This window comes from Tetrao urogallus, assembly GCF_951394365.1.
Source record: "Tetrao urogallus genome assembly, chromosome: 6".
Lineage (NCBI taxonomy): Eukaryota > Metazoa > Chordata > Aves > Galliformes > Phasianidae > Tetrao > Tetrao urogallus.
Genome location: NC_136819.1, coordinates 34,653,774 through 34,668,083, shown reverse-complemented (window position 1 = coordinate 34,668,083; position 14,310 = coordinate 34,653,774). Strand labels below are relative to the sequence as shown.

At 37.8% G+C, this 14,310-nt stretch overlaps 1 protein-coding gene across 1 annotated transcript; it reads left to right on the top strand.

Moving 5' to 3' along the window:
* Positions 1 to 4,519: 4,519 nt before the first annotated feature.
* Positions 4,520 to 12,492, top strand: DTD2 (D-aminoacyl-tRNA deacylase 2; the record flags this gene model as incomplete). Its single annotated transcript, XM_079536861.1, has 3 exons — positions 4,520 to 4,627; positions 10,147 to 10,216; positions 12,167 to 12,492. The coding sequence occupies 3 exons, from the start codon at positions 4,520 to 4,522 to the stop codon at positions 12,490 to 12,492; spliced, it is 504 nt and encodes a 167-aa protein (XP_079392987.1).
* Between the last annotated feature and the right edge of the window lie 1,818 nt (positions 12,493 to 14,310).

Sequence of the window (14,310 nt, the reverse complement as noted above, 5' to 3'; positions counted from 1 at the left end):
TTGTTGTGGCAGCATGATCTTACACTGAAGAGAATTGCCAAAAATTTGTCAGCCCTACTCAGTTTACTGAGCTTTGGCAATCTTGTTGAACTACATTGCAAAAGAGGTTGAGTTTAGGGAAACAACAGCTTCAGCAACTGATAGATTACAGACTGAGCATATGATTTGTGCCTCCTTTGACTTTCCAGTTTTATCATGATGTATAGCAAATAGAACTTGGGCTGACTTCAGAGGTTTGCTATTCAGAGAATTTTCTAATGACCTATCATTTGTGCGCATGTCTTCCCAACTCGCTAAGGTCAGTATGCCTGAGGAAAGGAAAAATGACAGGAGCTATGGCTAAAGGAGAAAACTTTTGGCCTAAAGCTGCAGAATTTTATTTGAAAGCCATTTATATAAATGCAAAAAAAAAAAAGACATGCAGCCTGATTATTCCTGCACACTTGACAGTGACTAGAGGCAAGGAGGCCTTCAGGTACATAGTGAATAATAAATGACCCTTCATGGTGTGTGTCAAAGGAATGGAAAGAGCAGCATCTCAATTCATGTACATTTTTTAGTAATAACATGAGGCTTTGTGCCAACTGAGATTTTGGCCTACAGCATCTACTATGGGAAATTATAGTTCCAACACCTACAAGATGCTCATGCATTTTTTTGTCCAGTGTCCTCACACTAGCACCAAAGTTTTTCCACTGAAAATGAAAGAAATCAGATTAGATTTCCAAAAAGCACACCTCTATAGTATTAAAAAAAAGAGTACTGCTTTGCTTCTAACTTCTAGCTGTATGAAGTGTTATAATTAGACCCTATGGTACATACCCTAAGTAGGTTACTGTTACTGCTCCATATCCTGCTCCAGTGGAATCAACAGAATTTATTTTAAAACTAACATCTGTCAGTCATGCAGAGATAAGCAACTGATGCAGTAGACAGTCAAGCAAGGAACAGTACCGTAGTTGTCACAAGCGAAACATGTGTAGAACTTGTTGAGAAAGAAACTAATTAATAGTGTTCCTGCTTCCTTAAGGCAATCATGGTAAGCAAGCAGATCACATCTTCACCTCATATGTTCTCTCAAAGAGCTACTTGCAGTAGCTTTCTACACCAGTGTTGTGCAACACTTAGGGTCGTCAAGTGAAAACACTGTTATTCCACATGGTTTCTGATGCTTGACAAGTGGTAAGGTAAGTCTTCATGCTCCCTCCCCATTCTACACTTTTAAATACCTCTGGTTTGGAAGGGAGACATGTTCTTGACCTTAATGTCTTGAAGATGATTTGAGTATGAGACAAATTAGTGCTAAATAACAGACACTGTGATGACTGTATTTAGGTAGTGGGAAATTTGGAGCTTTCAGCTAAATGCATTAATTCAGTATTAACCTAGCAATTCTGAAGCTGTTGGGGAAAAAAAACCTTAATTGAACTAGACTGAGAAAAGGTCACCAAAAAAGAAACAACAATTCAAACAAAGAGTCATATCTCCTTATAGATAGCCTAGGTAAACTAGACAACTCAAAACCATAAATAAAATAAACTGGAAGCAAGGGAAAGAACAGAAAGCAACTTGACTCAGCTCAGAAGACTGTAATCATCACTTTAAAAACAACCAAATAATCCCTTTTCATTTTGTGCTATCATGCCATTTTAACTCTCTCAAACTAAAGATTTGCACATCTATTTCTTTTTCTTCTCATAGGGATTGATTTGCTGTTTCAGCATGGTCAATTAAAAATGTGCTTTACAAATTAAACAATTTTACAGAAAATAACGCAAAATACTTTGTATCTCCTATGATGAAGACCTGCCATTTCATTGCAGCAAATTCCATTTTCCTGGTCATCTCTGATGATGGAAGAGCCTCCTAGCAGCAACCTGTATTAGCTGTCACAGCAGAGTCCATCAGCTCTATCACAGCATTCCAGGCTGCAGTGGTACCCACCTGTGATTATTTACTAAGTGTTCTCAAGTGCTTTGAGTAAATACTCCTTCCCTGTATAAGATCTGGTAATTTTTCTTACTTTTATTTTTTCCCCCTCTGTACACATAGGAAGAGTTCCACGCTGGACAATACAGAAAATGTAATGTTCAAATATAATTCCTACAACACTCTACACCCTTTCAGCTACATCTGTCCCACAAGACAAAATATAACTCATTGTATCAACCTATTTTGTGTCTTTGCTATCTAAGTGCTAGGCTGCAGCTTTGTATTGTTTCTCTTCAAGACAGATGACACTACCCAGGGGCACTTTGTTGATGTGACAGCTGCTTGAAAAACCTTAGATCAATGTTTCAGACACCACAGACAGGGGAATAACTTTTTAGATGCATCTTGTTCCTTCAATATTACAGTCAACTGTGGCCCCTGCCAAGTGACATACAATACCAAAGTTAGTGCTAACGAAAAAAAAAATCCCCTGAGGAAGACTTCAAGACAATCTGAAATCATTTTGGTTCTGAAAGACCATTTTATCCTCTGATAAACAAGAGAAACCTCAGTACCAGCAGAGGCAGAGCCCCAGCACCCACCTCTCCCCACAAAAGGTGACACTCCATTAAATGCACATGAAATATATATGACCACTCAAATTAAAGGAAAAATGCACATACATTTACATTTGCGAGAAGTGACTCATGCTGCCATCTACCTCTCTTAAAAAGAACTGATGTGAAAATAACAAAGAGGGTCTTCTGGATACAGTCAATCTCCAAGTACCTACTCTTCACTGCAGGGTCAAGAAGCGGAGAAGATAGAATAAATATTCTGGAACAGCTATAAAATCCAAAGCATGTAGGAAAACATCTTTAGTATAATAACTGTTAAAAATATAAATGTATTTTATACATGGATACATTCCTTAGAAATCTAGAGGTTCTCTCATAGAAAAATAAAACAAAAAACCAACCATAAATTCAAATGGCTAAAATTTAGCCAAACATTCTTTGACTTACAAAAGAGATCTTTCACCTATGGCCCAATAAAACTCAAGAAATGGAACATATGCTACAGTAACATATTTTTGTTTTTCCAAGGAAAAAACAATATAACTACATTGGGAATGATACAAATAATGATCCTGCACTACTCGTTCAATGTACTGGTTCACAACCATATGCCATATGAATAAATGCATCAAATCCTGGTGTAAACGATGGTATCACAACAAAGAATAATTAATATCCATATATGCTGATATCTATTTGTATTCTACTAATTTGCTCAGAGGCTGTAGTAATATTCATTTTCCTTAACAATAAATTTATATCACAAATATATATGAAGAAACTCATTTTAAATGGATTTCTACCTCATTAAGTTCTTCTTAATGAGTCTGGGGATAGAGCTTTAGAATAAATGAACAGAAGGTATTTTAAATAAAATCAGTGAAGTTTAAATAAAAATAGCTCACACTTAACAGTACCCTACAGCTAACAAATGAGCTAGTTTGTGCACCAGCCACCTAGTGTGATTTCTTCATTTTTATGAAGGTTTGCTTTTGAAAGCAACCTCACAGAACACTGATGCAAAAGAGCATATTTTAATACAACTTTTGTGCAACAATGGCTATTAATGAGAATATATTGCCTCTTGCTGTGCAACGGTTAACTGCACTAAGCTTGTCTAATGACTATGGCCAAATAATAAAATTTAGTTTCTTACTACGCTACTGTCTTTTTTTTTTTTTAAATGTGGCTCTGAAAATGAAATCTTAGGTCTTTCACAGGAAATCTGAGAAGCTGAGTTATGCACCAGCCCACGCTACCTCTATCAGAACTCACAAGAGGAGTGCAAAAGTCATCTACTCAGTGAGACAGGACACAGAGTCAGATACCTGAGTGATCACAGAAGCAACATCTGCAATACTTTAACTTCTCTTCAGATCTTAATTCTGATCCCTGGCTATACAAGTGTCCTTTGTTTAACTGTGTTATTTGTTTTTCCCTCTGCTTCCAAACAGTGTCACTAAGAAAAAAGCCCTCTGATGTGAAACCTCAGTAAGTGGAATCCAAGCACCGCAGTTTGTAATGCAGCAACAAGCAGTCCTCCCACTGCTCATTACTGGGCTTTAGCCTTCATGCAGAAACCAGACAGTACGCTATTCCACAGCATGTAACACTCCCCCACTAGAAAATAAGCTAAGCAGCATTTTTCTCATCCAAACAAGCCAACCAACCGATCAGCTTCCAGGTAACAGTAGGGTGTTGTGTGTTTTTTTTTTTTTTTTTTTTTTTAAAAAAGTACGAGCTGTTAAAACGCTTTCTGTCCTAAAGCTACAGCCTCTGCACGTGGCTACCTGCCTCTCCGCAGAAACCACTGCCGGACCACAGCTCCTCACACACGCCAATGAGCCGGTACCCAGGCGCTGGGCTTTGTAACGCCCCAGCCGAGACACCTAAGCTCCTCACTGCAGCCACTGCTCCCGTTAACCCGGAAAAGCAACGCGCGCTGCACCGTGACCCCGCCGCCGCCCCGCCCGTCCTCACGCCGCTCCCTCCCGCGTGCTCTCAGTCCCATGGCGGCGGTGCGGCCGGTGCTGGCTCGGGCCTTACTGCAGCAATGCCTGTTCGCTCGGCTGCAGGTGAAGCCGCCCGAGTACGGTGCGGAGGCTGAGTGGGAAGAGGTAACGTCCAGCGCGGCCGCCTCGCTGGGCCCGGTTTCGTCCCCTCCCTTAGCAGCGGGGCGGGCATGGCTGGGGGCGCAGGGCAGAGCCTGGGGCTGCGTGGCTGCGGCCCGTTGGGCTTTGCGGATGGTACAGCAAAGGGACGGCGCTGCCCGCTGATTCTTACCGCAGATAGGAAGACCGATACGCGATCCTCGTGGTAACTCCCGTCAGGCTTCACTTCTGCCTTCTAGCGTCTGCAAAATCTGTAATTAGTTCCCTCTTATATTCATTTTGTAAGAGTTTTCAGTGTTTTTTTTTCAGCTTGCCTGAGCGATAGGCACACAGCTGCTGCCCCTCCCTGCGGGGTGAGTGGGAGAAGCAGCAGGTCAGAACGAAGGGAGATCGCTGCCAGTTACCATCATGGGCAAAACAGCTTTCACTCGGAGAATTTATGTTAATTTATTCTCAATTAAATGTTTACTTAGTTTGGGTATTGAAAGGAAAAAAAAATACTTAAATGTGTGGGAAAGATAGTCCTCCCTCTTCGGCAGGCTAAGCTTCAAGCACTGGCTGTGATCTGCACTCCTGAGTACACCCCTACCCCCATGCTGTCACCCCAGGTCACACTGCCAAGACCGGGGTACAGCCGACTGTAATCCACACAAGGCTTATCTCCTGCTCTTCCTCTTTTCCTGCCTGTCAGAACAAGCCCTCCCAGGCTACAGGCCATGTAGGAGAATAGCAGCTTCTCCTCAACATACCTTCTACTCCTCCCATGTTCTCTCTATGGGCTTTCTGCCCTCTCCTAAATATGCTTTCACAGGGGTGCCACAGGTGCTGGCTGTCTGTTAAACTACCCAAACAGAGGCACATGTTTCAGCTTTTACATACAACAAGTCAATCTGTTAGAAGGTAATTATGCTGTGTAGATCTCTTACTTGAAGATTTAAATATCTTAACCAAAATTGTTGGAAAAGTAGTGGATAACATTGAGGAAATCACCATGAGGTTTGTCCAGTGTGAGCAGCAGGTATTTTTCAGACATGAAGCTTAACTGGTCCTTACAAATCTTTCCTGGATATCAGGGCTTATAAAGAGAAATCTATTGTAACAAGAGCTAATCACCCTGCAGCACAAAAAAAAAAAGTTAAAAAAAAGTAAACGTTGTTTCTTTAGTCTTTAATGGCTTTCATTAGAGGTCATTAAAAGGCATCATTGCTTCTGATGCTTTCTTGTAGGATAATGCTACTCTGTGTAAGTGTACCAATGAAAAATAAAGAAATATAGGCATAATAAATAAAGAAACTATTATTTATATAAATCGGTGTGGGTGTTCTGACCTGTAACAGCTAGAAAGTAGGTCCTCACCTTGAGAAACTTCTAGTGAGCCATAAATTGTGCATCATGTAGGTGGCTTTGAAGAGCTTCCGAGCTTTAAGAGACCCCTGCAGGTACTTTGGGAACTCTGGAGTGGATGTTCTTTATCAGGAAAAAGGCTAGAAGTGTACTTTTTGTATGAGTCACTACTCTTCATTATGTTTTCACAACTGTAGCTTTACGACCTTTTGAGGATTACTAGGTCTTGTTTATGCAGAAATGTTGGCAAGATAGGATCCATTAAAAGTTTCTGTATACACAAAATACTTTGAAGGAAAAAAAGGAACTCTGTTTAAATCTAGGGGTAAATACAATGAGATTGAGTATTTCAAACTATAGGAAAAAAGAAATATCTACACTTAATGCAATGAAAACTGTCTCTCCCATACCTTATTTCTCTTAATTTAATCTTCTGGTTAAGATACCAAATGGGGTAAAAAAAATACCCGGTACAGGTTGTTCTGTGACCCATGGTAGATTATGAAGTTTCTCTTTGATGCAGCAGGATGGGTGAAACATGAATAACGCTTCTCACTGTTCAGTGAGCCGAATGAAGATGTCAAAGAATAATTCACATACATTCCACAAACTTGCTTCCTACAGGTTACAAAGCATCTGTTTTCATTACCAGTTGCATTACATTTTCCAGAAGAAAAAAAAAAACAACCAAAACATGCTGAGATAACATTTTGTGGAATATATTTAGGTTTTGCTAATGGAATCCTGCATAGTTCAGATGAATGTATTTTGTAAAGAGAGTAGGAGGAGGACTTAGTTGTTTATTCTGCAGAGGAGCTAAAAAGCAGTGTCCAGAAGCAGTGTGGCTAAGGCTTGCTGCATGGCCTGGGGGACTAGGTACTTCAGCCCTTTATGATGCAGGTATGCCTGCTCTGATGATTACTTAGGACAGTTGTACAATAAAAGCCACTGTTGCAGAGTAACTTGATTTACTGCTTTATTTATGTAGGCTTTTTACTAATAAAAAGAAATCCACACAGCACAGCTGCCTGCCTTTCATTATGTAAGTTCTTTCCAGTAACTGTTTGCTTGTCAACATGTTGCATTTGTAACTTCCTTATTTGTGTTATTTTGCTTGACATTTCATGGGCTAAACGTAGCTCTGATCAGCTAGGACACCTGAAATACCTGTGTAAGACCTGGGGACTGACATGCATTACCATTAGGGTAGCTCCTTAAATTCAGTTTTAAGTCTCCTACTCAGTTAAGAAAATTGAAAAGAAAAAAAAAAAGTAACATATAACAGGTTGAGGCTGAAACATGGTTGAACACATTGTAAATAAGTGTTCAAATATAGTTCTCAATCACAGTTGAAACCGTGAGTTTCAACTTGGGAAACTAGATAGTCTCCATAACACAGCTTCTAAACATTCTAGAATGTAATAAGCATATGTTTAATCAATGGATATTAAGATGCTATAACCACAAAAAGAACAAAAGAGTTAGGCAAAGTAGACTAAGATAACAAGAGAGAATAAATGGAAAGCTTACCTGTATGCTAGGCTCACCTACAAAAAACAACAGAAGAGGGAATCTCTAGATGAGATCCATCCCTACTGGTAGCCAGCTCTTAAATAGATCTAGGAGGGATGGAGCCAGGCTCCAGCCCTTCCGGCAGCACAGGTGAATTGCCTTCAGCTGTGCTCCTGTGGCTGACTCATGGCTCGCCTCAGGTGATCAATCAGAGGTTCAGGCCGTGACTCAGCAGTTCCCGTACAGCGTATAATAAAAACAGAAACATTCTCAGCATTTACTTGCCTCTGAATTCAGACTTTTGCATTTCATATTTAATTGCTGTGAAACACTGTACAGTAACTGTTGAGTCATGGTCTGAACCACTGATTGAGCACCTGGGGAAAGGACTTGGTCAGGCATGGGAACACAGGTGAAGGTAATTCAGCTGTGTGACCGGAAGGGGTGGAGCCTGGCTGCACCTCTCTTAGACCCATTTAAGGGCTGACTGTCACTGGGGAAGGGTCTCTGCAGATTTCTCTCTGGGGGAGTTCTTTCTGTGAGCCTGGACCTTTCTAGATGGGTGAGCACCTTTACTTTTCTTTTGTAATACTGTTTCATTTATAATAGTCTCTTTGCTGTTCTATTCCTGTGTTGCCCTTCTACTATGTTAATCTTTCTGAGTGTAACAGATGTTGAAGCTGATATGTATCAAATTTTGTGACAGAAAAAGTATATTTTGAATTAAACACCAAATCTTGCGGGAGGCTGAAAAACTACATTAGTTAATGCAATAGCTAATAATAATGATTTTTAGTTATCTGTTTCTAAAGTCCTAAATTTGACTTTCTTTCCTTTTTTCTCTTTTTAAAGATTTTTAAATGAGCATTCTGCAGAATATTGTTACTTCTGTATGTAAAAATATTCAAAAACTTTCAGAAATCTCAAGATTGGAGTAGTAGTTATCTGGGGGGGTGTGCAATATAGTGCAATTGTTTTTTTCTAAGTTAGTGTTTGTATACATGTAGTATGAATGTGTTTGACCAACTTAATAATTGTTATTAATAGATACATGTGCATTAACATCCTGATGCTAGTCTGGTTCTGGAACTAATATTTAGCTAAGCAAGTAAGGCTGTCTATCCTTTAGCAGCTTTTATTTCTCTGTCATTTGAATAGAGCCTTTGAAATGCCATTTGAAATGCCATAATGCCAATGCGTTTAGGGCATCAAATTTATTACACTGTTTATGAAATATGATAATCATTTGGGAATGGAAACCTGTGTAATATTTTGTGGTGGTCAGAATGAGTTTTGTAAGGAGCAGTTTATAGCTTCTGAAAGAATCTCAGCATGTGACATTTTGGCTGTGAAGAGCATTCTTTTTTTTCCATATGTTAGTAACTAGAAAAAATAATTACAAAGATATGGCTCTCCTTACTCATTGCATTGAGTGTTTTGTTCAGTCTCCACAATAACAAAAGAATGAAATCTCATGTGTATAGTTTTTTTCTTTACTAAAAGCCTCTATCTTATAAAGAAAATAATAAGTAAAAAAGGAAAGGAAAAGTCAAAGGGTTGTGGTTTTGTGTGTTTTTTTGTTGTTTATTTTAAAAAATACTCATATTTCTTATGCTTTTGTTTTTAAAACATTGAAAGTAAAGAATCCTTCCTACTCCGATTTAATTAGCATCTCTTTGGTAGCATTTCATATTTTCTCTGTGCTGACATTAATTTTCCTTCTAACAGGAATGGAAGGATAATTATTCTTAACAAAACAGCAGTGACAGGGTATGATTTTCTTTATTGTCAAGTTGTGTGTGCTTTCTATTTTTTCTTGAAGAGGTTAAATTGTTAACATATACTTGAACATGAAACGCATTCCTGTTGGTTGTGTAGCCAAACAGCTTTATTTTCTTAATAAAGCACAGGTTGTCGCACACATATTCTTTGTGAACTAAGCCAGAGAAAAAAAAGAGTTAAGAGAAAGAGAAAAAAAGAGTTTGTTTTATGCTTTCTTGTTACTGCAGACCTAATCCTTTCCTCAAATGGACAGTTCTTTCTAGTGGTCTCTTAAATTGCTAAGGAAGTGGCATATCCTTTACCCCACACAAATCAAGGGAAAAGTCACACTTTGTCAAAAAGGTTTCACTGATGGATAACTTTTTTGATAACTTTCTAGTATTCTGGACAACTTCATAACTGTTGGTCATCATATTTAAATTGGTTGTCGCATCTAAATGTTTAATTAACTGTTTTGTTAGAATTATCCTTTACTAGTTTATTTTTAACATCAAAATATAATTCTGTTCATTGACAAATCCCACAGTATTTGACATTTCATAGTTGTAAATAAAGCCAAGTTTCATACTGTATGTATGTAAACTATATGTAAATTATTTGATCTGTAATAACAGAAATACTGTGCATGGTATATTACAACAAAGTGTAGCTTCACATGCAGCTAACAAATTGGCTTTATTGCATGGTAGCAGCACTGTGCAGGTAATCAGTTGATATCTCATAAACTTCTGTAAGTAAATTTGAAATCTGAAGCTATAGGGAATAAGTAAAACTAGTCTTGGGAATTTTGTCATTGTAGTTTTGTCCCTTTCTGTATCAGTTTTAAGGATAAACCTGCATGGTAGACAGTGAGAAAAACTGATATTGTTTTATCTAATCTTTTGTAGATCCAGAGAGGACTTGTTATCTACATATGCTTCTTCAAAGGTGCTGATGAGGATCTTATTCCAAAAATTGGTATGATATAATCTGTATGAGTTCTTGTATTGTTTCAAAAAGAACTAAATGGTAGTGGCAGAAAAGGCAACAATCATTTAAATGAGAAGGCAAAAAAAATCATCAAATAGCATCATTCCCAACTAATCAGGTGGTTGAAATAACAGCTTGATTAGTTATGTTTCATTTGACAGCTGTCCTTATCTCTTCTGACTGTCAGTTCATGATTCACCTGTTACAAGAACTGTTCACATTGAAAGTTCATGATGAAAACAGTCTAGGAAACAAAGTGGTGCACCTATTAATGGATGTATTACAAGTATCAAGCAGCATCTTCAATCAAGGACAGAATTGAACTTAGAGAAGATGGTTTGCAGATAATTCATGGCTTTATTTAAGAAGTATTTTCATTTTGATCTTCCTACATGTGCTGGATGTTTAAAATTATAGCCAGTAGAGGGAGTTGGCTGGATAACTAACTGGTGTCCTTCCCATCTCATACTACATATTGTTAGCCTTTCTGAATCAGTAGTAGTAACAGCATTATCTGTAGTTCACTTGTTCTTCTGCACATGCACTTTTAACATTTACATTCATGTGGAACTTATGCTCCGAATAAGGTCAAACTCTAGTGATTTGTCTGCCTTCTTCTAGGGTAGTTTTAGCCTTTGTTGTTGCAGTTGGTTGGCTGCTTGCTTTGTTTTGTTAGTTACTTTTACTTTTATTTAGTTTGTTGTGCCTCTTTTCCTCTATCACTAGCAGTGGATCACTTGGGGAATTCAGTGATGTGTTCCACATAAAAGTGCCCTGTTTCTGTGGGTTGCTGATATGGTAGTTTCACAAAAGGTCATGTAACAATAGTCTATTTCAAGCTGCATGCTGGGACAAGCAGAAAGGCCTAGCAATGTGCAAGCACAGGTGTTATTGAAAATACTGAAAATAGCTCTTGTTCTTCAAGGACACGGTCTTCCTGTGATGCTAAAGTAAGATGAAATCTTTGGGTATATTTAAAACAGCATGAAATGAAAATCTTGAGCTTCTGAGAGTTTTATGAGACTCGAGAATAATCACTTTTTCAGCTTTGTGGCAGCTGGAATAGGCTGGAAAAAGAAAGTTCTGTTTGCTATTAGGAGATGCCATCTTCCCAAGTATCTGTTTTTATGGAATATTTTTGTTCTTAATATGTTTTGATACTGTTTAAGTTAGTGTTTTTTATGGGTTTAGAGAGATGACTAGTATTCTCCCAGCTTTTAAGGAGTTGGAGGAAATTTTGGGGGAAGCATTTGATTGTTATAGAAACACTAGAAAATGTTATCAAACACAACATTTCTATCTGTAAGTTTACACATAGCATTTAATGGACCAAATTGCATCTCTGACCTACCTGCTTACATTCCCTCTCAAAAGGCAGGCTGACACTTGCGTGTCTTTGAGAGGGAGACTAAAGGGTGCTTACTCTGAGACCAAACTGCTGAGCCTAGGGCTTCATCTGGATCAGTTCATTGTTGGATACTGCTGCCATCTATTCTGACCATAAAGAGAAGAAAGTCAGGACAGAAGTGTCTCCCAGTGTATTGAAGATGGCCTTATCTCATACAATGTAAGCTCCTGTGTAAATGTTGCCTGAGTATCAGGTAATTACTTCAGGGTCACTGGTTAGATCCTGGATTCCTCTGGGGAGCTCCAACTAGAATAAGCTGCAGGATTTCAAAGAGCAAACCATTGTCCCACCCACTGTAACTCTTTAGACATACTACATTGATATGAATATCCTTTGCATTCTTCACAATACTCTGAAATCTTAACTGGATAATAGTATTTAATGACTGTCTGTGTTTTGTTTTGGTAACAGTCAGCTTTTTTTGCTTGAGTGACTAGTCTTATCTGAAAGTATCTTGTGGAATCTTAAATATTGTTTTATAATGGTATACTAGTTTTATAATGGTATATTAATTTTTATTTTATTTGCAGTCAATGTGCTGTTGAATGTTAAATTAAGTGAAAATGAAAATGGAGAGTACGTATCTGTCCTTGATTTACCAGGCAATGTGCTCATCATACCACAAGCTACGCTGGGTGGTAAACTGAAAGGAAGAAAGATGCAGTACCATGCAAACATTGAAAAAGAAAAGGGAATGGAACTTTATTCTCAGTTTGTGACTTTGTGTGAAAAGCAACTGGCTGCCAATGCCAAATGCATGGAAGCAGGTGTTCTTGTTAAACATGGCACATATGGAAACAGGCAGGTGTTAAAGCTGGATACAAATGGACCTTACACTCATCTAGTTGAATTCTGAAAAAATAAATACTATCACAGTTACAATACTGGCTGTCTTTTTTCTTTTCTAAGCATTAATATATTTAAATGATCTGGGAAGAACAATATAAGAAGGACATGCACTCATCTGTGCTGGTGTTATTAATCTCATTAAATAGAAGAATGCCTTAGACTGCTTTGCAATAACGAGCATGTGTTTTGTGAACATATTCATCTGAAATATTCTTAAAATTGATCCAATTAATGTCTCATTTGGATGGGGTTTTTTGCCTGAATTTTAGTAGTAGGGTAGTGCATACAGTTGTTACTTCAAAATAATTACAGAAGTATTACATAAGTTGTAGTAAAGTACACTTAAGAAAGTGAAGATTATGGAATAAAAAGAGAGAATCACAGGGGTTGCATGAGATCTCTGAAGATCATCTAGTCTTATCTCTCTGCTAAAGCAGGTTCCTTAGAGTAGGTTGCACCAGAAAGCATTGAGGTGGATTTTGAATATCTCTGGAGAAGATGACTGCACAACTTCTCTGGGCAGCCTGTTCCAGTGCTCTGTCACTCTCAAAGTTAAGAAGGTTTTATTGTCATTTAGAAGTTGCTGTGTTCCAGTTTGTGCCCATTGCCCTCCTCTTGTCTTTTGGCACCACTAAGAGCCTGGAGGAATGCTGTAGATGTATTTTTTATTTTTTTACCTGATTTCTTAGGTCAGACAGTTATTGTCTTTGTTTTTCATCTATTGAATACTATCTAGCTCATAAAGATACTGAAAGCAAAAATTCATTGAATTTTTAGCCTCTCAGATGGTGGCTACTAAGTAACAAAAGCTTTTCTTCTCATCCAGCATGTGTAGAGATAGGCCTTTCAGATGTACTGGGACTGAACATACCCTACACAGGCACTGTGAGAAGAAATAGTGAGATACATCCAGAAACTGGAATCGAGGCAGAACCACTGTATTGTTTTGTGGAAGTTTGCACTCAGAATGTCCTCAGATGTGTTTCGATGGGCTGCTTGCTATAATTTGTCCTATGTCCTTGTTACCTTTGTCTTGTTGTCCATACAATTCTTTTCTAACAGGGCCTCAGGAAAAGGATTGGAATACTAAAATGTAGACATAACAAAAATTGTATGATGTATACTGCAATCTCATTGTTCTATCTGCCTGTATTATTTCCTTTTGACTCTTTATCTACTGGATCTGAAGCAGAGACTAGCTTTTATTTCTTATATTCACAGTGTTAGCACGTTTGGGGTCTCAGTTCCAACTCACCTGCTATGCAGTACTATGATCAACATTACTAACAGACAGCATTAAGAAGATAAAGTGGGGAAAATCTGTGTTGTAAGGCAGTGAGAACAAAACATTACAATGTGGCAAATTGAAAACTGGTTCAAGTACATTCAACCTGAGTCAAGTTTCTCCTTTGTTGCTGTATAATTGTTCTATCAAGTCAGTAATTTTAAAGGTTTAAAAGTGAAATTAGACAATTATTTGCTTTCTAGTAATTATCCAGGATTCAATTTTTAAAAGATAAATTATTTTGGAAAAGATGTAAAACTTCATGCTTAGTGTTCATGCCAGCCTGTGCAATCTTAAATTGTGGCATTTACAAATATTCTATCATTAACTTTATTTTTAATAAAATATAACTGTCTAATTTGCAAATTATACTATGAGGATCATATTCTTTAGGTACAAAGCTCATAGTTTTGATAAGAGTAATAGTATTTTTCACATTAATGTAATTTATGGTTAGTAACTATGAAATACTTAAGGACATTGATAATTCCAACTGTCAAGAATTCATAGTTGAAAATATCTACTCACATAAATGACCTA